Raw genomic sequence first — 25,564 nt, 5'->3', positions numbered from 1 at the left:
AGAATAAATCTTTGTTTAGATGGCACCTTGTTAATGGTAGTGGCTTTGCTAAGAAGTGAGACAGAACCAGCAGAGACAGAACTAGTGTTACTGCTTGTAAAGAAAGGCAGTGGCTTGAAATCTTTTGCCTCAGAATGACTGGCAGTTCGTTTCTTTAAGAAAACATTAAACAAAGGAGGAGAGGACAAAACTGAAAAGAATAACCTACAGAAAGTTCTCGAACAATTTCTGTTGTGCTGGAACACCAGATGTAACACAAACGCCTGAATGGGGATTTTTTTAATATTTCAAATTTTATCTCTTTAGACATAAAGCATTTCCATCTAATACTGGAAGAATTGTCCTCTGATGCTTGTTCCATTTGCTCATCTAAATGCTAATGATTTAGAAGTGGCAGTGTAAACGCCTTTTTTTAAAGGAATGGTAAATCCTCTAGTGATGGGATACAAAGATGTTTTCATGATTTTTTTTAAGAATGCATGAAAACTGATTACTCTGATTTGGTATAAATTGTGAATGTTTAATCTGAGGCTATTTTGTATTCAAAAAAATTTAACTGGAGAAAAAAAAAAGGGGGGGGGAGATTTGTCCACTACTAAAATAGAGGTTTAATAATGCAGGTCTTTAAACTTGTTGCTCTCTCATATCAAATTTCTGTAGTTAGACCTTACTTGAGAGCTGTTAGTGTGTAGTAAAATGTGAGTGTATGCTGGTGAATCGTTTTTCCCCTTTGGCTCTTGGGGAGCTCTCGTGTGACAGCTGGGGGAGTTCATGAGGGAAGTCCCTTTCAGGAAACTCTGTGCTTCGCAAAGTATGCAGATTGCCAGTTGTCTGGCCTCTAAAGAATCTGAAGATTAAATATGCAGAAATTTAATTAAAAAATAATACATTTTCTTTTTCTAGCCATCCTGCAAAAGAAATGGTTGTCGATGACTCAGTAAAGTTGGGTGTTAAAGAAGCTGATCATACAATTGGACTTATTCAGAATCTTAATGGAAAATCCAGTTCATGGACTTTAGAGGAGTTTATTGACATTGGAATACATTCCAAGTCAACCAAACTGAGTTTGGACAGCATCCCTGCTGATAACTGTAATCAAAACTTGAATGATGCTGCTACAATTACTTCTAGTCCTAAATTGTCATTTGAGGAAGATGGTGCAGTGAATTCATTGACCAAACCTTTAGATGCTTCATCAGGTAATGCAAGCTGATTTCCTCCTTTATCACCTCCTCTGGCTAGATAATTCATTTTCTTGCAATTTACTCTCCTTGCCTTGTCTTCAATTTCTTATTTTCAAGGCACTTTTCCCAGTGTATAGGGTGGAAAGAAAGCTTTTCCTTTAGTGCTTGTAACTTACATTCTGTCAAAAGGTGTCATCAACTGCTGCTTTTCTAGGGACTTACTTTATACTGTGGCTAAAGCCCAACATTAAGGCTTTTCCAAAGACGCAGCTGAACCCTGTGAAGCTCCTGTAGCTCTCACCAGCAGTCAAGCCTATCTCTTGTATTTTAGGCTTCTTCTGAAATGTCTTAAATGGCACATGTTACTTTTGAAGATACTAACAGTTTAAAAGGTGTCTGATGTAACTCTTCAGAGATGAGCCCTGGCTGCATTCCCCCTTCCACTCCTAGACATGTTCCGTAACTTTTTAATGCTGAGCTGTGTTGCCTTAGGAGGTTTCTTCAGGCTCTGGCAGGATATTAGCTGTCTTCTGTACTTATTCTAGAATAGTCTTTCACTTGACTGAAGGGTGTAACACCATCCTTAAATTACACAAAGACAGTTTTGTTGCATTTTGGGAGGGTTAATAGAGCTACAGAAACAGTACTCTGAATTTTCTGAAAGAAGCTGGGCTGTCTCTGAAGCCACTTATATTTGAGAGCCCAGACGCTGATGCAGTACAGTGCAGTGTGTCAGAGGGGTTTCCGTAAGCTAGTTTATGTAAGACTAAAGGTCTCCGGTGTTGGAACTAAACCCGAAATGGACCTTCTCACAGCAGGAGATCTCTGTCAATGAGATAAATGACTGCGTGAACAGTTGAAATGAATGGTAGTGAGAAACCAAGACTTGCAATCCACATTTCTTTCAAATGATGTGTAGCACTTTTTTTGATTAAAGTGTAGCACTTTTCTAGACTGAACTGTTTCTTGAGTCTCCTCTGTCGCTGCGCGTCTTGCGAATTGTAGTCTTACGGGCATAGCCTTACTGAGACTTTCCTTGAGGCCGGGCTATGGGAAAAGAATGATTTACATGATACTGCTGATGACTTTCTGTGTTCTGACCAAAATCATTAACTTATTTGTGGAGAAAGTGGTGCCTTTTAGTTTTAAACTTGAATATGTTTTGAGATAATATGATTTAAGAATTACGTACATAGCTTCAGGAGCAAATATTCATGTATTTAGAAAGATACTACTGTGCTAGTTTTCTAAGTAACTACATGGTTCTGTGCTCACCCCCAGACGTAGACTAGCAACAATGATAGACATATGTGGAATATGCACAGTATGATGGTTAAATGTTATTTTTTTCTTTGCTCTTTGGACAGAACTGTGAACACTAGAGACCTGGAAATAATCTGATTGCACTTCAGTAATCCAGTGTTTTATCAAGTACCGAAGGCCTTGTTTTGAAAAGCTGCTTGTTTACCTTTACCCATCTTCAAGTTTGCAAAAACAAACAAAACCAGGGGAGGGATAACAAACTTCTAGATTTGCACCTTGAAAACATTTCAGGGAGACTCTTTTTGCTGTTGTTCCTTTTCCATGTGTTAAGTTAAATGTTGGATAAAATTTTCTTGTTTAAATATCACTTGGTTCCCTTTTACAGACTTTCCGCTAACCTGTTTGAGTCCTTTAATTTTTATATCACTGTACTGTACAGTAGTGTGCCACTGGAGGCTTCCCAGTTAGCTACTGGCCAGATTTTGCCTATTCCCAAAAAAGGCACTTAATGAAATAAAAGACTCATTCAGTGCATATTAAAACTGAACTGCATTTGTGACAGTCTTCTAGGAAATGCAGTACACATGTTGGTTCACAAACTATTTAAAAAGGCAAAATTATCTTCAATTTTGAATTAAGTAGAAAAATTTCTTCCTAACATGAAAATACTGGCAGTTTCAAAAAGCAGAATTGTACCATCGCTAATATGTTTTCATCTATTGGAAAACATCAAAACATTTTACAGCATATGCACTAATATATTACAAAAAATGTTGATACCTAGACACATTTGTCATAGTGCAGTTTAACATTTGTCGTGCTTTTAAAAGTGTTTTCCTTTTGAATTATATATTTATCTATACTTATGTAAGTATTATTTTATTGTGTACATAACAGTATTAGACCACTGAAGTCATGTTTTGTTCATGTTAATTATTCTAAAAGTGTTCCTGTACTAGCTTTATAACAGTGGCTGCAAACTCCCTTCCCTAAAGCCTGCATTAAGTAATCATCTATTTAACCTCAACTTGCCTGCCTTTTACAGCATGAAGAGATTAACTAAACATCTTCTGAAAAATGGCTGCTACTAAAAGTAAAAATGCAGCCGTGTTTTTGTCTTCTGTAACAAATATATTGAATAAGTGATTACTTTAAAGAATAGCTGTCTCAAATCCCGCTAAAAACTATTGGCTGATATTTCAATTCAAATGAATCATCCAAATGGCAGCTGCATTTTCAGTGTTTAGATGCAAATGTTTTTGCTGGAACTAAATGTGTCCTTTCCTCAACACCACAGTTACAATAGGAAACTCTCAGCCGTCTTTCTTACTCTCGGTGCTTGCTACTCAAAATACTGTAGAACTGTTTTAGACTTAGAGCAGTGCCTTAGGTTAAAAAAAATAAGACTGTATTTTTGTATGATAGCTGCTTCATTCTGGCAGAGACAATCATTCTAACAAACAAGATGCTGATATTTTTTTTTCTGTGCAGATTATTATTTGTTGAAAGGTCTGTTACAGCTCTATGTAAATATGTGCGCGCTGTTAAATAAACTTTGCAGTTGAACAATGCTTTATTTCTGTAGTACTAAACATTACCTTACTAGGAATCTCCAAACCCTTGCCATGCTGACTTGCCTTGAGTTGCACTCTGGTGCTGTTCTGACTCTTCCACACACAGCAGTTTCCCAAAAGAAGGAACCTCTTTTGCAATTGTATTTGCATGGTTGGAAAGGTATTTGCATTAAAACACCTTCAGATCTTGCTGTGTTTGCATCTGCTATGACATGTTCATTACTGTTGAATTCTTCAACTCACTTTTCACTTTAAGTAAGCGTTTACATTTTACATGTATAACTAGCATCTGTATGTTTTAATGCTGATTCTAGCAGCACTCCATGACCAGAGTGGACTAGTGACTGTCAGGAGCACAGCGAGATGCTGCCTTTTTGTTTTATTTGGGAAGAGTTCTTTCTTTGTTTCTAGTAGGTGCATGTGACTGAAAAGGAACAACCCTTCCATTTACATTTCTGTTCGCTATCAATCAGCTGCTACTGTGAAAAACTTACTTAAATCATAGTTCAGGTCAATGAAGGGTAGTAGAGCTGGATGTAGACAGTGGTTGTACCTGTCTTTTCCAAAGGACCCTTTCACACCAGCTGTTCCTAGCAGATGGTCCAGAGTCAGTCAGTTAAAAAAGAAAAACGAAAAACTCACTCTGGTTTATAGAAATAGTTGGTTTGGTCCTCAGCTATTTAAGGGCATTGTGGCAGAGCAGCTGTCTCTTACCTTGCCCTTGAAAATACAGTGTTGGACTTGATTTTGGTAGCTCAGGCGTAAGAGGTGTCAATCATTTAAGAAAAATAGTGAAATGAAAAACCAGTTTTCCAGACTGTAGGACTCCAAACAGGCACTAATCTCATTTTTATTAATTCATAAAACGTACATTGACATGATAGGAGAGCTATGATTGAGCTATTTTAAGGCACTTCTAAATGCATATGCATTTTGCTGTAGTTCAAAGACTTAACTTCTTTCTTACTACTGGATTAGTAATTGCATATAGAAAAACCTCATTTAAACAATGATGTAAAAAAGGCTGGTGAGCAAAACTTTTGGACAAACCATGCAGAAATCAAGACTAAAACATGGTTATGAGAACTAACTAAAGCTACATCATACTGCCAAACTGTTATTATATGTAAGACAAAGCCATTCCATACACTTGCTGCAATTCAATGTGGTAGGATAATGTAAGGTATTTATTATTGACCTGCTATTAACTGTGTGATATATGTAATGTACCTGTACTGTAAATGCATAATAATAATCTCTCTCCTCCTGGGTGCAAGGTACTGAGGCTTGAGCATGCCTTGTCAAACCCAATTCATTTAAATGCCAAGCTTAAATATACCAGACAAGTTTAAAACCAGCTTTGTTTTAGTTTAGGCTATACATGCAGGTTATATAGTATTGGGATCTCTAAGGCTAAACCTCAAACTGAAGTGGCATTTTAAGCCTCTGCATTAATGGTTACTTGAAAGCAAAGTTAGATTCTTGTAACAGCATGTGTATTCTTACTGCAGGAGCATCAAAAAATCAAACCAAGTATGTTTAGGTTACTTTTTAGTTTTTTATGCTAAAATGAAAAAAGGTAAGATTTTTAGCATGCAAAACCTGCTTCTTTACCAAGACTATTTTGGAAAGCAGGGCTGAAATCCATTTTACAGCAGTTGCTGTTTGCTCCTTACAGTCGTTTGGGACACTCAGCGCAGTAAATTTTTCCATTATGGCGAACAAAGCGCTTGTTGGCCAGACCACGGGCACACTTTGTGCATTTGAAACAATAATCGTGCCAGGATTCATCTTCGTAGTTAACCACACTGGTTCCTCTTCCAAATCCTGCTAGGAGAGAACACAATTATAGGACGACAATAGTCGTTGTCCTTGTCCGGGTTAGTCCGCCAAACAGCAAGTCTCAGTCTTAATGCCTTCATGTAACTGAACCACATTGTTTGCTGCTCAGTATTACTGCTCTTAGAGAAACAGGCAGCTTTGCATGAGCTTGTGTGGCTTGTCTACATTAAGGCTTTTCTCTTGAATTCTTTCTCCAGGGAACAGTCAAGTTGAAGGAAAGAATAATAGAGCAAGGATAGGGTGGGCTAAACACCCTACCATATTGTTACAGGGGCAGATCCATGCTCTGAAATGCAATAGAGAATGGAAGACCCACGAGACTGGCAGGATAGCGCCCATATTTCAGGGGTGAGCTTTTTGGGGTTTTCATGTCCAATAGCCATGGCATGTAAAACATATTAGAAGCAAAGCAAACATTACTCCAGGGCGCTAAAGCACTGCTCTTTTTAGTCTTTTGGTTCCCAAACTAAGATTTAGGTGGGAAGTGTTCCAGTTGGGGTAGTTCTGGAGGAGGTACAAATTTGAGGAGTGCAAAAAAGTGAAGAGCTCAGTTAGTAACTCATCCTCCATCCAATAGCAGGCTGTGGCTTAGCGTTAGATCACACAATCACACATTCATTGCAGAAATAAGGTTGGCAATACTAGACCTGCTTCTGGTGTTAGTGGCCTCTGAGGTACATGACTTTTGCGATCATACTTCTAACCTTAAGCACTCGATGCCCACAAGCTGCATTTACTCCAGCATACCTGTAATAGGATTCTTGCAGCCAGCACACTTCTTGGCAACGCACTCCTTGTAGCAGTCAACACAGTAAAACTGATCCTCTACAGCTGTGAAGCGCTTCCCACCCAGTTGCTTCTTGCAGTTGGAACAAATGAAGCACTCTGAATGCCAAGGCTGCTCCTGGTAAGTGAGACCTCCAGAAGTGATGGGCTAGGAGGCAAAGAGCAGATACACAGTGTTTCAGAATCAGTAGGGAGGGAGAGAGATGACCCATGCCTGGCATGTATGGTGGGAGAGCTTTGTCGTTGTGAAGATCTTCTTTGGAGGTTTTCATTAAAATGAAATAGAGCAACACTTGAGGTTCTGTAGCCTGAAATCCTACATGTCTAGAGCTTTCACAATAGTTTATTTTACCTGCAGCAACTCTGTAATTCTACATTAATCAGTTGCAGAAGTTGTAAAACAGCTGTTTTATGCAAAACATTGATTTCTTGCTTGAATACACAATACCTACTAGAGAGCTTAAACCATCTTAGCCTTGTCATCGCCAAAGCATGTGCAAGACTGGTGTTGTCTTTGCTTCTGTCTCTGAGCAGCAGAGCTGCGCTCAAAAAATGCTACAGCTCCCACTCAGATACTGTAATATGCAATAACCTTTAGCTCACTTGTGATGTTAAGCCACACTAGCTGCTCACACCAATATCTCAGGAAAAGAAAGTAAGCAATGGTACAGCTATAGCATGAACTGTCTGCTGGTTTACCTGCCTAGCTTCTAACAGACATGTAAGTGTTAGCAACTCTAAATTCAGACAGCTGCCTTTGAAATCCAGAAGGACTTACATTCTTGCATTTAGCACAGGTCTTGGCAAACTTATGTTCATGGCAGGAAACACAGTAGAAGTCATCGCCCTTGGGGAAGAAGCTCCCAGATCCGATCACTTGCTTGCACTGGCTGCAAGTGAAGCAGTCCTTATGCCAGACCATCTTCTTGTACTCAACATTTTGGTCTCCTGTAACAGACAATGTTATTTGGCATTTCAGGCCTGTGACAAACTCTCCACCTCTTGCAATGTGGCATGTCAGTAGAAAAGTCTTCAAGTGCAGCATATGAGTAAGGGAAGGGCTGTTAATTTCTGCATCCCACTGAATTTCATCCAACTGGGGCCTTCAAGATTTTCTTACATGTCCATACCAGGCAAGAGTCTGAGCCTTTCTGAGAAGAGAGGCACTGGAGGTTGCACTTAAACAGAACAAACCCTTTGGTAGAAATGATTTAAGACTGACTACTAAGGTGAACAAATACACACAAGGGTTAACTGCAAGGCAGCCTTTGAACAGTTGTCCAAAATGAACAGGTGAGAGCAACAGGCAAACCCCGCACCGTTTTGTAATGCTCCAGCCTGTGAGCATGATGCCCAGACACCTAACAGCAGCCTCCAGGCCTGATTAACCTCTGTGCTGCTGCACAGAGCACCAGAACAGCCCTCAGCAGTGGTATCATTAGCACCATACCTGCAATAATAGGCTTGAAGCAGCCCTTACATCTGGGTGCATCTTCAGTGGCAGTGCAGTTGCTACACCAAACCTTGTTGTTCTCCCTCAGCATAAAGGGCTCGTTGACCAAGGACGTATAGCACTTGAAGCAGCGGAAGCAGCTGTCATGCCAGTAACGGTTCTTGAAGTGCAGCTCCTGGAACAAACATGAGAGTGAGCAGTAAGCCCTTCTCTTTTGCTGAGCACCCCTTAAAACAAGCAGTCATCTGATAAGGCTTGGCCATAAGGATAATTTTTTTTTTTTTTTCTTCCCTATCGCTTCTACATTCAGTGTTTGGGGGTGCAGCTCATCTGCAAACAAGAGGAGGGACATTTAAGTAGACTCACTGACACAAGGGGTTTAATTACAATCACAGTTGAGAGGCTACAGTTACGAAGATTTTAAATCCACTATACAATTAAAACTTGGGAGGTTCAGGGTACCAGTGTTTCTAACAAACCACTTTGAGATTTGAAGTTCTGCAAGCATTTGTGGGCTTCTCTAGTCATCAGGTCCCCCTCGAGTTAAGGTGTACGTTATTACTGCCATAAACACAAAGCAATAAAAGCTTAACTAACTGACAAAAAGCCAGACCAAGGAGCATGTTCTCAAGTGCTTTAGCCTAAAGATTAATTTTCTGCAAGTCCTATGCAGGCTGGATTAACTGCAATGTTGTCTTCAGAACATCTGAGCATTTGCAGCAGTTCTAGAATCCTGAATCTAGATCCTGTGCAAAAGCAGCCCATCCTGAGCATCCCTTAGCGCGTTATCCCAGAGCCTCTGGCTCGTTGCCCAAGGAACGCGCAAGCACAGCCTGACCGACAGCCAGAGGGCTCACGGCAGAACTTGCTTTTGCAGAGAGCCTCACAGACAGGCCAGAGCCAGAAAACCAAATGGGAGGTAAATCAGCAGCTGCCTATCGTATTCTCATCACAAAATCTAACGCTACCACCACTTAAATTTAACTGCTCAGCGCTCACCTTGGAGTCGGCACCGATGGGTTTCTTGCACTCGATGCAGGTGTTGGCGCAGAACTTCTCAAAGCACTTGACGCAGCAGTGGCGGCCCTCCTTCTGCACGTACTTCTTCCCTTGCAGCGGGTCACGGCAGTAGTGGCAGTCAAAGCGCTCCGACATGGTGCCCACAGTGTAACTGCCAGGCCCTGCAAGAGGAAAGCAGGTAAATTTACAGCCCTGAAGCCCTAAGAACTGTTACAGCTTCTGGGGCCTGTGCGAGTGAGGACGTTTAATGGAACGAGCTCATCAGTGAATGTGCAGCAGTTGTGCCTACAGAGAACAGCTTTTGTTAGGGCAGCTCTGCTGTCAGACGGCTCGAGGGGTTATCAGACTGACTGCTGTCTACCAGCTGCCTGAGCGTGCCCGGGTGCCTGCACAGTCCTTCCTTTCTGGCCTTTCCCGACCCTAGCACCGTCACACCTTCCACGCAACAGCTCGAGCGGTGGCCTTGTCCAGCCACAGCCGCGCGGCCCACGCCCGGCTGGCGAGCTGCAGCTCTCCTTGCAGGGACCTGGACAGCAGTCTGGGCGAGAGTGGCTGCCACAGGCTGGAGTCTCTCTCCAGGTGCTGGCACAGAGGTGGGAACACCCAGACTTGTCTCCACGGCCTGCCCGGACCGTAGTGCGGCGTGTCCAGGGGCTCACAGCTAGCCATTCGCTAAGTAAACTGTACAGTTCTGTTCCAGCTTCTGTTCACAGACCGTTAAAAAAAAAAGGCAGAGAATTGGTGGCCAGGACAGAGCAGCAGAATTAGTTTTCTTCTGTGCTATAGGATAACACTAGTGAGGAGGATGCGGCCCCAAAGTAAAGCCGACAAGAGACCGATCTGTCAGGACTCCAGGGCCTTGTCCTCTGAGCACCGACTCCTGCCAAAGGTGCAATGAGCTCGCCAGCCCCCTACAACACGAAAGCCTCTCAGTCTTGCAAAACCTCAACAGAATTAAATGTAGCTTTACCATTGCTAATTAGGGCTCAGCCCTGCACCCACTGAAGTCAGAGTTTTGCCGTTAGCACTGCCCTGAGTGGACAGCAAGGCTTGTGCTTATGTTTGAGCTTTATCTTTGGGGGTCTGAGGCCATTAAACCCTCACTCTCAGGGAGGCTGGATGCAGTAGACAACCTGGGCTCATCCACTACTCATACCTCTGCGTGTTATTGCCCTTTAGGATGTAGTGGGGAGACGCACCCGTGAAGTTTCAGGACGATGTGGCCCACAGAGGAAGGCTACGTGGGCTGGCTCTTGGCTCCGTTACAGAGCTCAGCAGGGACAAGGGCCACAGGCTGCCCTGCCTCCTGGAAGCACCGCGCCTGGCGCTACAGTCAGCATAAGCAATGCATTAGTAACACAAATATTTTCATTTGCCTTAATAGCCAGCCAAGATATGAATGCTAGATTTCTGCCTGCAAAGAGGCATGATGGGCTCCGGCCAAACAAAAAAATGCAGCTCTCTGCCTCCCAGGGTCTCGCCTGCTGTGAGTGCAGCCCTGCAAAATTTGCTTGCTCCATGGCTCCAGGACGTAGTTCCTGGCAAGGGAAGCAAAATCAAGTGACAGCATTTCCTTATCACCACTCTTAAGATGAAGGATCTTAGCCTGTTTTACTCCCATCTTTCAAAAAAGGGTAACGATACCTAATCACTCATTAACAGCAGCTCAGTTCATAAGGGCCAGATCCAGCAGTCCTTGGCTAGACCATAACTGAGGCTCCACAAAATTTGCGCACAGACACCATCGCCAACCAAGAACAGAGCAGAATAGTTTCCACGTTCCCAGCCGAAGCCTGCAGCCAGCTGCAGCCCTCCTGAGGCCTTTTGTGCCGGATATTTGTGCAGCTTCCAACAGCCTCTTTCACTGGACTTTCATATATAAAGTGATGAGGAAAAAAACAAGAAGAGATCTCCCAGCATTTAAAGAAGCTTCTTAAGTTCGTGCCAGCAGCACTCCGCCAAAGCATGACTATTGCACCACGGCCGGCTAGCTAACGCTTCGGCTGGGAGCTAAGCTGGGTGTGGGGGGTCTCTTGACTGTAGGATTTTCCACTTTGGCTGGAGGTGCAAGATCACCCTTTCTCCCCCAGATATCCACCTCCAGCTTGCACGCCTAGTCTCAGCCTCCCAGACCACCTCTGCTAAGTGCTTTTTCCATTTCCCTACGCCTGTCCGCAGAGGAAGCCAGCAAAGCTTCCAGCTAAATGCTGGATGTAGAAAGCACCTGCACGGTTACGTAACCCCATGCAGTCCTTCACCCCCCGTCACGAAGGGTGGGGACGCGGCCGTCGGCCCCCCCGCAGCAGTCGCCCTGGGGAGGGACCGCAGCTCTGCCTCCGCGAGCGCCTCTCGAGCAGCCGCGGCCCCCAGCTCTGCAAAGCCGCCCTTTGCTAGCGCCGCGAGGAGCTGGCACGGGAGGCCGTAGTCTGGCAGCAGGGGACGCCCAGAGGGACCTGAGTTACTCCTTTCCTGATGGAGCTGAAGTGCCAGCGTGCGGAGGGAGGGGGAGTTATGCGGTCAGGCAATATAACCTGTCACTTGCTGCTGTTAGCCAGTGAGGCAGCACTTCCCTCCCGTTGCCTCCACCCCGGCCACCCCACCGAGCCCCCCATACCTTGGTTTCGGGGCAAAAGCACCGAAACCAAAAACGCTGCAGCTGGCCTGGGCTGCTGTGCTGTCTGCTGCCAGTGGAGTTCCCCAGCTGGGCTGTGCCCAGGAGCCATCACATCGCTTTGTAAACTGGAGCTGGGCTCGGGATTTCGGAGTGCGCCCAGGGCGCTTCAGCTCTGGAGCAGCAGGCGCTCTCGGCTGGGCCCGCGTGGCAAGGGGAGGTCCACGGGAGCCCTGCAGCGCTTGCGGTTTGCTGCTGAATGCTTGAAAAGCGGGCACACCGTGTTTTTATGCACAAAAACCTGTTTGCATGTCTTTGCACTGGACGCCTGCCCAGCCCAGTGCTGCTAGACTTCCATCGGCTGCATGGTCCAACCCGTCAGCACGAGAAACCCCACACCAGCGCCGGAGCCCTGGGCCAGGGCTCATTGCTGCCGCCTTCGCAAGGACCAGGAGCAGGGCTTAGCAGCAGCCTCTCAAGCGCGAACACCCTTCATTAGATGAGCACGCATCAACCCAACCAGGTCTTCATCGGAGCAGAGCCCTGCCGAGGCAGCCCAGCAAGCTCAGCGCAGGGGCAGCAGCCGTTCCAAAGTGAGGGAAAGCTTTGCTATCTGCTTAGCAGACCTAGTACTTTTTCCCCTTTGAGGGCAACATGCTGTTGGCAACGCAACACAAGCAGCCGCAAAGCCGCCAGCTCCTATGTGCAAAGCCCAGGGAGGTGCCTGCCTCCACGTGAACCTTCGACAGTTGTTTCAGAGCTCTCCTCCCGCCTCATTTCTGCACCTGGGAACATGCTGAAAACAAGCAGGGCCCATCACATGCTACAGCCACCCATCATAAAGGACTTGATTTTCTCCAGCACCGTACACAAGCCAAGGAGCAACTGGAATAGGAAAGAGGAGATGGGGTTCACACTGTTACGTCTCAGATTTTCAAATCCAGGAGCAATCGCACTGGCTCCTATTTGTCACCCTCTCGGTAATGTCAGGCCAGAACAAGCTGGAGGACTGCTGCTCCAGAAAGCAGGACAGATGATAATCCTGTGTCTTTGCAAAATCAGAAGGGACTTGCTCGGATGGAGGAGCGTTGCGCAGGGAGGCGGCGGCGGCGGTGGGGGCACAGTTCACACCCTTTCCCTTCCCTTCGGCTTATAAAACCAGGCCAGAGGTCCAGCTGGCAGGAATTACACTCCATGGGGACCGAGTTTGGGAAACGCAGCCTTGCCAAGGTCAGGGGATGGCCATGTCCCGCTGACAGCTCTGCCAAGGGTTGTGTTTGTACCGGCTCAAGTAAATGAAACAAGTAAACAGCTGGGAAACATGGAAACTATGTGAGCCACCGCCAGCTCTGCAGAGCCTTATCAAGCAAGTGGGTTTTATTTGGAAGAAATGCAATTGCACGGAGTCCAGGGCAAACGGCACTGAAACATTCCTGATCTCAGGTTTAGGGTTGCTTTAAACCAGAACACATAATTGTGAACATATGGCCCAGAGAGGAACATAATCCTGTGATCCCACCTAGTGCTTCATGCCCCAACTCGAGGCAGACATTTATCACCGCAGCTTTGGAGACCTGCAGACAGCACCAGGCCTAGTGCCCGCAGGAGCCGGGCTGTGCCCATAGACGTGCTAGGGGCTGCCCACCTTGAGCCAGCTCATGGACAAACAAGCCTCTCTCATACACGGCCAAGAGTAGTGGGGGGACAAAAATTTGCTTTTGGCTCTTACAAGAGTTTTCTGCCCTCAACAGTAGCATCAGTAGCAGGTTGGGTCCTTCCCAACCCTCAGAAAGGCCCCTCCACCCTGTTATCTGCAAGAAGGATGAAGACACTGTCCACTCTTGGTGCCAGAGCACAGGTAAGAGCGAGCCCAGCCCCTCCACGGGGTGAAACGCACCATCTGCTCCAGCTCTCCGTTCACCTATGCTGAGAGCCCGCACTCGCTGGACCATCCCCTACCACGCTCCCATGGAAGGAGCCCAGTCAGGGGCCAGTGCACAAGAGCCCCCAAACCTCCCCAGAGGGGAGCAAATGCCCATTTGAAGAGCACTGAAGCCCTGGGGAAGAAACTTTCAGCATCCTACTGCTGCTCCCTGAAGGCATCTAGTCTCCCCAGACAGAGGGTGGAGACAGCATGTACTTGTGCTCCGTAAAAAAAATAAGTACATCTCCTAGAGCCCGGATGGCAGCAGATCACGGTTTTAAGAGTTGACGTTTACCTCCCTAGTAACCTATTCCTCCAAGAGCTGCACTGTACCCCCACTGCTTAACCTCCTAGCGCTTCCAGATACATTAACCTTGGCCTGTCTTTGCTGTCCAGAAAATAGGCCCGTTCATTATAAAAAACTAAAGACACGGTAGATGCACGGAAAAAACCTCCGCTGCTCCTCTCAGCTCGTCATAACCACCTTCCCCGGGCCGCAGTTCTGGTGCACGCTGTGCAGCCTCTGCGTGCGGGGTGGGCAGCAGCTGCTGCGCGTACAGTGTGGCTTCGCGCCAGCGCCGTGCAAAACGCAGCGCTCGGGGTAAGCGCTCCTTTAACTGACCAGCAGCTTTTACAGCGTAAAGCGCTGTACCTTTACGCCTTGTTTCACAGCGGTGCATTTAAAACGTGCGTGTGTTTTAGCATGGAAGTTAGCTCGAGCAAGGTTTCTCCGGCTGCGGCGCGCGCAGACCGCGCTGCCTGCCCAGCCTAGCGCCTAACGCCGGGGAATCTCGCAGCCTCCCACCAGGCGCCTCCGGCCTCCTCCCCGTCCAGGTCGTCGGCCAGTCACGGGGACCACAGAACTCGATTTGGGAAGTGGAAACGAGTATTGACCGACTCGAACCATCCTCTGGCCTGGGCTCTCCTCCGGCGATGTAGGAAGGGGGCAGGAAGAGAGAGCGCAGGTGGCTGGCGATGGGGGTTAAAGGCAGCGCGTGCCGACCCCTAACAGCCCGGAGGACCCTCGACAGAAACAAGAGCTCCAGAAAAATCCAGCAAGACCTGTGAGCCCTCTTTCTGCTCCTCTTCCACCGGTTCAGGCCTGCCCTGCCGCAGCACTACCGGTTTTCCAAAGCTGCTACCACCACTCCAGGCGAGGTGTCCCCCTCCCACGAGCCCTGATGGCTGCTGTCTAAATGTAGCTCCCTGATGAATTTGGCTACAGCTAAAGGGCAGCTGGCCAGACCGGTGGCCTTCTCGAGTGTCAGGGTATTTGGCAAGAAGAGCGGCTGGAATTCAACTCTAACATTTACCTGACCAGAGAGGTGCCAACAAGCCACTTGTCCCAGAAGAGCGCCTGCTGCTCTCCCCGTCGAGCGAGGCCGCAGCGCCGCGCTTCGCGGGGCGGGCGAGGCCGAAGCACGCGGCACACGGGGCTGGCGCGCGACTGATAGGCGAAGCGCTTGCCACGGGCTGCTCGTGTCCCTGGGGAGCTCGGTTAAACGCGATAAACCACGCCAAGCGCGGTCCGTAACAGCAACCAGGGAAACGGCGCTCAAACCTCGCGGGCTCTTCCGCCGTTTAGGGAGACGAGACGGCGGCGCTGAGCCTCTGGCAGCGCGCTGGGCGCAGGGGGCCGCGTGCTCCGCCGCGGCGGGGAAGAAGGGAGCCGATGCCGTCAGCCTCTGCGCGAGCTTGGGGTTTGCTCCGCTGGCTGAGCACGTCCAGCCCCAGGACCACCAGGCACTGCCTACACCTGCCTGTTTCGGCTCCGGACCTGGCACCGGCCGGCGCCTCACCTGAGTTACTATCCTCAGCATTTCTCGGTGCAGCGTCTCCTGGTTTGCTATAAATACCTGGGAATACCCTTAAAAGAAGGGTCCTGCTAACCAGGAGCACGAAGCGACACTGGGGAGCGCGCCTCAGGGTCCCCGGCCCGCTGCCCTGCCCAACAGACCTTTGCAAAGCCACGGGGAAGGAAGAAATCACTTGCAGATCGTTTTTGCTGGGAGGGCTGGCGGTACAGGGTGAGGAGCTGTGCTCTGCCGTCGCCAGGCTGGAGCACGTGCGAGTCGCAGACTCCATAATCCCAAAATTATTCTGTTGATAAAATGGAAGCTTCTTTATTTAGAACAAAAAACGGCTCCAAGTTCCTCAGGCGGTTGCCAAATCGTTCCCCGCGGTCCTATCGCTGCCGCGTCTGAGCACATCGCGATCGCTATTAAATCTTGGCGCTTCCCCGCGGCGGGAGGGCCGGGACGCGCTGCTGCAGCCCTGCACAGACGTCCCGCGCTGGGCTCGCTCGAGCGCTCGGCGCAGAGCTCGGCTGAGGCTGCCGAGGCCCCAGCGCGCGGGGCTCCGCGGCCGAGAGCGGCCCCGAGCGGGACCCGGGCAGCCAAGTCCAAACCTTCTGGGAAGAACCCAGACCAAGAGCAAAAAAATAAAATAAAATAAAATACCCTGCTCGGTGCAACCCCAGACGCAGGCAGATCCCATGGCTGCTGCCGAGGCTCCCGGCCACACGCGGATCTGCCCCCTCTCCCCATCGTGACGCAGCCCGGAGCCGACCGCGGGGCTCCCCCCGGCAGCCGGGACCCCGCCGCGGGCATTAACTGCGCTTATTGCTCTCGTGCTTGGACCAGAACCACTCAAAAGCCAAACAAAGTACGGTCCTCGCCCCGGGGAGGGCGAGGCGGACGGCGGCCGCGGCCGGGAGGACGTCGAAATGGCGCAGCAGCGACGGGCGGTCTGGTGGGCCGAGGCCAAGAAATAAATGTTCTGCATCTAAACTGAATGCATCTGCGTTTTTAAACGCTTTTGAAACGTTGGAAAAAAGCGGCGGGAAATCAGGCGTTGTGCGTTACACGGCGCGCTCCCGAGCGTCCGTACCGGGCGAGCGAGAAGCCTCGAGCGCGCCCCTCGCCTCGGCATCGCCAGGGCGGCGGGCGCCGAGGCCCGCGGCGCTGCCGGACCGCGGAGATTCGGGGCTGCGTGGCGGGAGGGCTTTCCCCCCGCTCCTGCCTGCCGGGTGCCCGTTACCTGTGTGCCGGTGGAAAGCCATGAGCAGCAGCGGCGGTGGCCAGCAGCCCCTCGGGCAGCGCGGAGGCGTCACGGTCCCTTGGCCGACACGGAAGCGCCTCGTTTGATAACGTACATTTACAGGGAGGCTATTAATACGGACGGGACTCCTACCAGATGTCCACTCCCCTCCCCGGGGATCACAACCTTAATCCCCCTCGAAAATTCTTACCATTTTAGGTGATCGGAGGGAGAAGAATAGGATCCAGAGACCTCTGTGGGCAACATGTAAATACCTGCCTGGCTACTCAGCACCCAAATTAGTCCCAAAGGCAGAGCGCGCCTCAGGAACCTGAGCCCCCGCTCGCGCAATTTGGCCTTGCCTTCGGAGGCAGATGGCTGTCTGCGAGCCGGCGCGAGACAAGTTACAAACCCGGCGCGGCTTCCACGCCGCCGCCGCGGGAGGAGAGGGGCCCGCGGGGCCGGCAGCCGGGCGCGGATGGGGGGAGGAGGAGGAGGAGGAGGAGGAGCAGCAGCGGGGGACGGTTCCCTGGAGTTAGCTCGCACCGAAGTCATCTTGCTGTCGCCCCTCTGGTTTTTACCCCAAGGAGGCTCATGAGCGACCCAAAGTGAACAACTCCCCCTTCCCCCCGAAACAGCAGCACTTCGAGAGTCTGGTTTCACGGTCACGGGGCTTCTCTGATGTCTACTACAGTTGGGCACGTTCCCCAGCGCTTGCCTGGGGAGCGCCGGCGCCTCTCCCTCCTCGGAAGCCCCCTGCTCTCGAGCGCGACTCGAACCTGGCCAAGCGGCTTCGCCCAGGCTGCTGCGGGCGGCACGGGGAGGTCTGGCTCCTGCGCGGGGACTCGGGTTGCAGCGGGCAGAGGCAGCGAGCTCCATCGCCGCCGGCTCTCGCCCCCGGTTATGTAATTGGCAGCGGCCTGAGCGCAGGGCCGGGGGCCAGGGACACCCAGCTGCTAATCCCGCCTCGACACTGACTCACTCTACGGCCGTGGGAAAGGCCGTTAACCTCCCTGCCAGCCACTCCGAAGAGCCCGTGTTTGTCATTCCCGCCCCCGGAGCCCATCACGGTGGTATCCGGCCCCCCGAGCGGCGGTCGGTGTATTCAGGCCCTGCAGCCCCGCTGCAGCCTGGCACCGGGAGCGTCTTGCCTTCGCGCCGCAGAGCTGCCAAGAGCCCCTCGGCCACACGCACGCAGCGGGGCGCAGGCGGCCCCAGCCCCGGCGCGGGGCTCCGAGAGCCCCCGCAGCCGCGTTAGGGCCCCCCGGCAGCACGCACGCGACGTCCGCATCTTCGCTGGCGTCCCGGCACCCCCGAGTTTCCAGCGCGGCCTGGAGAAGGCCACCTTCGACAGCGCCCAGCCCCGGAACAGCGCAGCGGCTGGGAAATGTGCAAAAATACTCGTGCGCTGAAATACTTTGGCAAGGGAAAGCCCTGTGCTGTTCTGCCCCAGCTCACGTATAAACTCAAGCAAATTGTTTGCATAATTCAGATGGTAACAGGAACCCTAACAACTGGTATTTTCCTGTGCTAATCTCACTGTGCACAGGGCAATGTTTACACACATGAGTTCATTTTTGGCAGTGCGTGCAGAGCGTGCGCCGTTAACCATTCTCGTGCCTTTCCGGTTCCCCGTACAAAGCGCTGGCACGTTCCCGCTCGGGAGCTGTTTCCTCCTTCCTTGGAATACATCGAGAGACCGCAGCTGGAAGCCGTTCGCCGTAACCTTCGCCTCCCGCCCCGAAAGGCGGCACGGCCGAGGGGCGCGCGCGGAGCGGCCACCGCGGTGCCGCAGGAGCCCGGGCGCCGGGCCGAGGGGCGCGCTGCTGAGCGCCCGGGGCCGGGAGGCCAAGTTTCCCTGGGAAACTCCCCGGAGAGGCGTTTCGTCGCGCCGCCCGGCCTGCAAAGCCCCCGGCACGGCCTCCGAAACCCGGCGGGGAGGCACGCTGCCGGCCCCGTCTGCCGCCCTTCCCACCCGCTCCGCGCCACCGCGCTCACACGCTTGCAACACTGAACCTTGGCTTTCCACTAGGTTTGCAGCGCTTGCGGGAGCGGGGTGGACGCACCGACCGCGCCGCCCGGGTCCGGGTGCGCGGCAGCGTGGCTGAGGCATGGTGTCACGGCCTCGGATAGACAAATGATTCATATTGTGCATCCCAGAGTGTTTTCTTGCCCTAACAATCCTGCCAGAAAAGATCTGGGCATCTCGGCTTGCTCACACATCCTGCTGTCACTCAACGGGCAGAAAGTCCTAAATAGAGCCGTTCCAACCCAGGCGTCGAGGAGCCGTTAGTCACCGTCGTCAAAGAAAGAAGCGGGGAGCAGCAAACGCCGGAGGAGGGGAGCGTCCGTCCACCTCCCGGCGCCGCGCTTTGCCTGGCGGCCCCCGCGCGCCGCTCCGCCGTGCCCAGGAAAGCGGCACGGGAAGGCTCCCGCAGCAGCGGACGCCCCGGCTCGCCCCGCGACCCGCCCCTCGCGCGGACGGGCTCGGGGCTCGCTCCGCTGGAGAGGCCACCGCCGCCGGCGGCGTTTTGCACGCGAGGACGCCGGGCGCCGCCAGCATCCTCGGCCCCGCCGCGGGGTCCGAGCTGCGCGCGGCTCACCCGGGAGCAGGGGGCCGCAGGAACCGGGACGCCCTCCACGGGCTCGTGTGATGCGAGGGAGTAGAAGCGAAAGGAGGAGGGACGAGAAGAGTCAAGGAAGAGGGCGCAGGAGCACTCGGGGGAGACGGGCTCAGAGATACCGGAGTTGGCGATAAAGGGATCTGAAAAACGGCGAAACCGGAAAGAGAGAAAAACGGGGATTTTTCCCGTCTGCGCCTCCATCCACAGGCTGGCCTATTTCCAGGACTATTCCCAAGGCAGCTCCAGTTTTATTTCCCGGCTGCCATCTGCTCCGCGGATCCTTTCCCATTTCCAAGCCCCGCTGCCATCACCTGTTGCTGACACGGCAGAGCCCTGGCAGGGTGCCGAGAGCCGAGCGACACCAGGGGTCGGGGTGGGGGAAGTGCTCCTGAATTAATCAGGAGCCGCTTTGTAGACCCAAGGTTTCTTGTTCAGCTCCTGTCCAGCCCCCTGGCTATTTCTGAGCTTGGAGAAGCCCATAACTGGGCTGAAAAACCTCGAACGCAGCCCCTGCCTCGCGGCCTCCAGGCTGCGCTGGGTGCAAACACACCCCGCGGCGCCCAGCGACGCCGCCCAGTTCGGGCAAAGCGGCCGAGGGCGCGGGAGTAACTGGGGAGCGTCTACCAGGGAGGATGAAGGAGCAGGCACAGGAGAGGCAGCCCGCTCGCGTGATCACGCGGTGAAGGAAGGTCTCTGGTTTAGCAGCTCAGGGCCCCAGCAGTGCCGCCACCTCACCGCCGCTGGCCACGCTCCTGCATCCAAAACTCATGGGAGAGCTCTGGGGTTTCTGCTCCATGCTTTGGCTCCGGACCTCCAGCAGAGCAGCACTACGCACTAAACAGCACGATGCCCCCAGGACCCGGTTACCGACATCACTGCCCCCAGCACCGCTGCGGCCCTCGGAGGGCCGAGCAAGCTGCACACGGGCTCTCACCACCGCTCAGTTATCTGCCCGGGCGGTCACCCCACAGCTCCGGCTTAGCAGAGCAGAGCTCTGTTACAGCTGCCCCGGGAGGGCAAAGCCTACCGCTGCAGGTATCTTCGTTCAAGAGTTAGCTGCAGTGGACTACAGGCGGAAAGACGTGGGAGTTAAACGTGGCTTGAGAGTCACAGCTTACCCCCAAGGTCTAGCCCTGACTTCAGGATCAAGAGAAGCAGCCTAAGTCTCGTCACAGAATCGTAGAATCGGTAAGGTCGGAAGGGATCTGTGGAGATCATCTAGTCCAACCCTCAAACGAGTGGCCCACACAGGGATCGAGCCCACGACCTTGGCATTACTAGCACCACGCTCTAACCAAGTGAGCTAAGCCTAACCCCCCAAACATTTACAAACATACTTTGTGCACACAAGATCTGTGTGACACAGAAGGTTGGAAGGGACCTCTGGAGATCATCTAGTCCAACCTCCCAAAGACCTCCTGGTGCTGGTTCCACTGGGGCTTGAACCCAGGACCTTGAGCATGTAAAGCAGATGTGATAACCACTATGCTATCCCTCATCAAATAAACACTGCCCTGACCCTGGCCAGACAGCGTGGCAACATCGTCTGCGAGAAACAGGGTCTGATGGACATTCACAGCAACATAATCCTACCTTTCCCAGACAACAAATGCTCACGCTAGGGCTTCGCTGAGTTACTCGTGAGCCGTCACTGAAATAATATTTCACAACTTCCATTATGCTCCCAGCACTGTTAATTGCTTTCAATTACTCTTTGTAGGCGCAGCAGCTGCTGAGCCGTGCTCAGCAGTGAAGTCAAAGAGCTCACTGTAAAGAGCACAGAAGGAAATGCAGTTACTAGTTTGTGTCGTTGCTTGAAAGCTGGGTCATTCACCTTCCTTGGAAATCTACCCATGACGATTCAGAAATTAGCAGCTACCCAGACACCAGCTACAGCACGTGGCCCTCCACCACCCTCCACGTGGCTCTCCAGCAGCCCTGCCATCCTCCTGTGCTTGTTCACCATGTGTCTACAGCACCTGGCTGCAAGAAGGACTTGCAAGGTGACTACAGCAGGCCATGCCTGCACTTTCTCCAAAGACGGGGAGCACTTGCACCTCGGGGTTTTCTAGAAGAACAGTATGTTCCCAGGAAGCTGCTGGGCAGACAGTGCTCCAGACTCCCTTCCTATGCCTCTGCAGGAGACCATGCCACACCAAAAAAACCCCGCACAAGCTGCGTCTGCAGGACCAAGGGTACTTGGTGTTTCCCCTGAAAGAGCTTTATTTTCAGGGAAGGAGAAGAAAGGGCTGTTTGTGGGCAGTTGTCGATCTGGTGAAGCACCCTCCAGAAATTCAGAACATGGGAGAGGCTGAGGACAGAAATCTTCAGCTCAGGTGGTCAGTGACAGGTAGAGCAGATCCCTCTCAGAAAGGGGCTAGGAGGAAACATGCTGCCCGGCTACACGTGAAGACCAGCCACAGCTTCAGCGAGAAGGACGTGCCCTTCCAAGTGTTGACATGCTGGTTGGGAAGACTCTCTGGCATCCAGCTCACCATCAAAGCACTACCCGAACCTGGCACGGGCCCCAGGCCATGCCCTGAGCACTGATTTAGAGCTGACAGGAGCCAGCCCTGGCATACGGTTAGCAGAACACCAGCCCATCGCCCTGGGCACGGGACGCTCACCTCGAGCAGGATGAGCCTTTGGATAACCACGCTTTCAGTTGTTAGACAGCACCAGTGGCTAAAAGGACCAAATCTCACTTGTTACTTGGCCATTTTAAAAATAATCCTTCCCAAAGCCCCACAGTGCATAACCCCAGGTCTGTCTCAGCTCCAGGAGCCAAAGGAGATCAGCTTGCAGGCCTGACGGGGTATTTTTGGGCACTCTGACTAATTGTCAGGACATATGCAGGGCATTCTTTACAGGGAAAAACAAAGCTGCAAAGTCCCCTCTGCTGAGACCCATGAGGTTGGATTAGTCACAAAAGTTATTCTCAGAAACTTCTGCTTTGGAAGCGATTGATTTTATTTCCACCTTCAGATAAATGTATTTTAAAATGGGGACAAGTCCACTTCCTTGCAGCCTGATACTAATAACGAAGGACCAGCCAGGCTGGACCTCATTGCGCTAGGAGCAGATCTTAGCCAAGCAAGAGTGAATACCATCCCCAGCAGAGTAACTACTGTCCAGATAGGATAAATAGCAATTATTCCATTAAACAAACACCGCCCACGATTTACATTTGTAAAGGTGCCTTTCTTTTTCCTTATCAGCTCTTTTCTATGGGTTGAAATACTTCTCCCTACACAGTCCCACCTTCATGCTTATCATAAACAAATTAGGCAGCTGTGCCCACCCCTCTGCACCAATTAAGTCTTTCATTACCTGGCTCGTGTTGCAATAACTACATGGCTTAGCAGACACACAACAGTGACCTGCACAAACACCTTTCCTGTCCCTCAGGCATGGTCCACCACAGGACCGAGCTCTGCACCAACCTCAGCAAGGGTAGGAGAAGTGGAAACTCTTCATCTTGGAGCAGCTTCAAATTCACAGACGCTTCCCTGGTGCCACCTCACATGGGCACCTGCTAGACTTGCCAGGACATGTGCTCCAGAACAGTTTGGGAAGACAACACCCATCCAAGGGAGGTATCACGGCCCACGAGACACCCACTTACTTGTGAGGCAGAGTGGTGGTGTGGACTTCTAAGCTACCTAGCTCTGTGCCTGGGTTGTCACACTCTTCCTCCACTAAAGCGGATGCTGTTAAGCTCTCCCCTTTGCCAGGGCTTAGTTTGTGACCAGAGTGGACTTACCCCACATTCACGTTAATACTCTGCAAACCAGCTCATCAAGCCTCTCATTAAAACCCTGTCCAGCTAACAGCCGCACATCGCTGTTAGCGATGCTCTGCAAGGCTCTTGGTCTCTCTCCTCCCGCCGGCAAGCTGGAGCCTTTGCCGGATGAGGACACCACTCATGCAAGCTCCAGGCCAAGCTGAGCTTGCCCTGGCTGCTCTTTCCCAAACTGACCTCCAAAAGACCGAGGACAGGCAAAATCCGATAAGCCAGCGAGGCTTTCGAAAGAGCCTGGAGCCCTAGTAAATGAGCATTTTTCCAGCTGTGCCCCCTGTTCCCTCCTCCCACGGTAGCAAGCCCTGCTCCGAGCACGCTGGCCAGCCCTCGGGAGTGAGGGGCTCCCAGCTCAGTGGCCTCAGAGGCTCTGTACGCAGACGTGAAGTCCTCCTCAGAGGCCACCTTCTCTGAGAGGAGCAGAGATCAGCTGGTCCTTGCAGGTTAAGAGCCAAATGCCCTGGAAAGGAAGCTCATTTCCCAGCTCCCACCACAAAAAAAGAACTGATTTTAAGAAACAACCCGATTTTGTTTCTCCTACGGCTGCGTGCCAAGGAGCGTGACAGCTGTAAGAAGCCCTGCGCGAGCACAGAGGAGAGGCGCAATCACAAAATCCTGCCGTAAATCACAACCCACCAAGCAGGACGCCTGACCGATAGCGAGCCCACAAGGCTGGGCAGGGATCACGGAGGGGTCTGGTGGCCCTGCTCCTCACTGCTTCTCCTCCCAAGAGCCTGTCTCGCCCATTCTGACAGCTCTTCCTTTTCAGGTCACTTTAAGCCTGTGCTCATCCAGCTTGATCTCTTTATACTTATTAAAGATACAAATAATTGTGCATGCAGAACACATCTGCAGCACCCTTGGAGGCGTATGCTGGGAGCAGCACGCTTTTCCCCATCGCTCTGCAAGCCCCTGCATCACGCTAGCTCACGCCAAAAGCTGCTTTATGCTTTGACCCCAACGCAGGCTTTCACTTCTGTGCTAGCCCGCGTGCTTGTGCTCTTCCTTCCTCTGGCACGTGTCAAACCTTGCTCTTTCTCCCAGCAGAAGCACTGCAGCAAAGACACGCACGTCTCGGGGTGAAGAGAGCTCTCCAAAGTCTCCACCAGGGCTCTCTGCATATTCTTCCCCAGAGCTGCACAGCAATTTCCACTGAGGGGAAACGTCAACTTAATTTCTAATAACGGCATTAAAATGTATGAGCCATTTCTCTAGAGTCAAGGATAATATTTTCAAAGTGCCTGTGCGATACAGGAGCATAAAATCTCGTTTCCTCACAAAGTGATAAAGATCTCAGGTCTCCCTGGAAATCATGTCACATCAGAGCTGGCCAAGGACTACACAGAAAAACATTCTTGGGGTTTTGGTTAGAAGATGCTGATTAGAAACAATAATAAGTCTACTTTTCACCAGGATTAGAATGCAATTTCAGCCAAAACCAGTGATCCAACCCAGAATGGTTGCAAGCCCGTGGTCTGAACCCAGCCTTGGCTGAGACCATCCCAGCTGGATGACCTGATCTACAGGATGGAGGTTCTTCTGCGGGATGGGGAAAAGAGGTGGACTCTCCTCTCCCCAGCACCCTCCCATCCTAGTTTTTGGGTAACCTAGCAAAGTTCCAGTCACCTTGGCACCTTCAGAAACATTAAGACCAGTGGACTAACACTTGACCAGGCCTAGCAGAGACAGTGCAGCTGAAAGCAGTGGGGGAAATAGCATTAGTTATACTGCTACATTTAATTTGCCTCCCAGGACTGTGCTGGAGCCCCGATACGGATCCCAGATCATGGGAACTACATCGCATCCCAGCGACCAGCTTTTTGGAGCCTTCCTTGCCAGCTATGAATGTGTTCTGCAGGACTCCTTTATAGAGTTGCACAGAATTATTATTTTAATGAAAGCACAAAGCTAGAAAGCAGACGTAGAGCACTTTCTGTGACGAAGAGGCGCCTGCGTCTCCAAGACTTAAGGCTAAAGACCCCTACCCGAAAGAGGAGCGTGGCGGGGCCCCTGCTGCACCGGGGGAGCTGGCAGCCTCCCTCCTCCCGTTTCAGTTGAAGCCCGCGAGCCAGAGCTCAGGGCCCCTCTGGACACGGAGCAGCGGAGCGGCAAACGCCTTCGTCCCCCACCGCCGCACGGCCACGCCAGGGACATCGGGGCCAAGAGAAGGTCCCCTCTGCTCTCCCACCGAGGACCTTCCCGGCAGCACAGCATGACGGGCAATGTCTACGGGCTGTTATCTTTATTAAACACGCATCTCGGAATAAAAAACATACGATATTTAAATGCGTGCTTGATTTTAAATACAAAAAAAATAAACCAACTGGAGATGGTAGAAGTACTCACAAGCGTGATTAAGCCATCTTCTGCTGCGTGGCTGGGTCTGGGCCCAGCAACGGTTTGAGGGTTTTTTTGGTTTTATTTTATTGCCTTGTGAGACAATAC

The 25,564-nt window shown here is 51.3% G+C and overlaps 2 protein-coding genes across 6 annotated transcripts in view; one reads left to right on the top strand and one right to left on the bottom strand.

Annotated features, from left to right (window-relative positions):
- MAP7D3 (MAP7 domain containing 3) overlaps positions 1–2,143 on the top strand; it is a 45,287-nt gene extending 43,144 nt beyond the window's left edge. Inside the window, exon 20 of the mRNA XM_062584660.1 lies at positions 904–2,143. Coding sequence (XP_062440644.1) covers positions 904–1,213 — 310 coding nt within the window. The 3' untranslated portion in view covers positions 1,214–2,143. The remainder of the gene's footprint in view (positions 1–903) is intronic.
- Positions 2,144–4,839: 2,696 nt separating this feature from the next.
- FHL1 (four and a half LIM domains 1) overlaps positions 4,840–25,564 on the bottom strand; it is a 30,080-nt gene continuing 9,355 nt past the window's right edge. The window contains exons 1-6 of one of the 5 annotated variants that reach the window (XM_062584666.1): positions 16,908–17,003; positions 9,102–9,283; positions 8,100–8,277; positions 7,428–7,597; positions 6,611–6,797; positions 4,840–5,851 (exon numbers count right to left, since the gene is read on the bottom strand). In XM_062584666.1, the coding sequence (XP_062440650.1) occupies positions 5,694–5,851; positions 6,611–6,797; positions 7,428–7,597; positions 8,100–8,277; positions 9,102–9,257 (849 nt within the window). In that variant the 5' untranslated portion in view covers positions 9,258–9,283; positions 16,908–17,003 and the 3' untranslated portion in view covers positions 4,840–5,693. Of the gene's footprint in view, positions 5,852–6,610; positions 6,798–7,427; positions 7,598–8,099; positions 8,278–9,101; positions 9,284–16,696; positions 16,775–16,907; positions 17,004–25,564 lie in introns of those variants that run through there. The other 4 variants (XM_062584663.1, XM_062584664.1, XM_062584661.1 and 1 more) reach the window with 4 other exon arrangements.

Source organism: Rhea pennata, chromosome 11 (genome assembly GCF_028389875.1).
Source record: "Rhea pennata isolate bPtePen1 chromosome 11, bPtePen1.pri, whole genome shotgun sequence".
Taxonomy (NCBI): Eukaryota; Metazoa; Chordata; class Aves; order Rheiformes; family Rheidae; genus Rhea; species Rhea pennata.
Note: the sequence above shows the minus strand (reverse complement) of the source record. Positions and strands in the feature narration are given on the sequence as shown.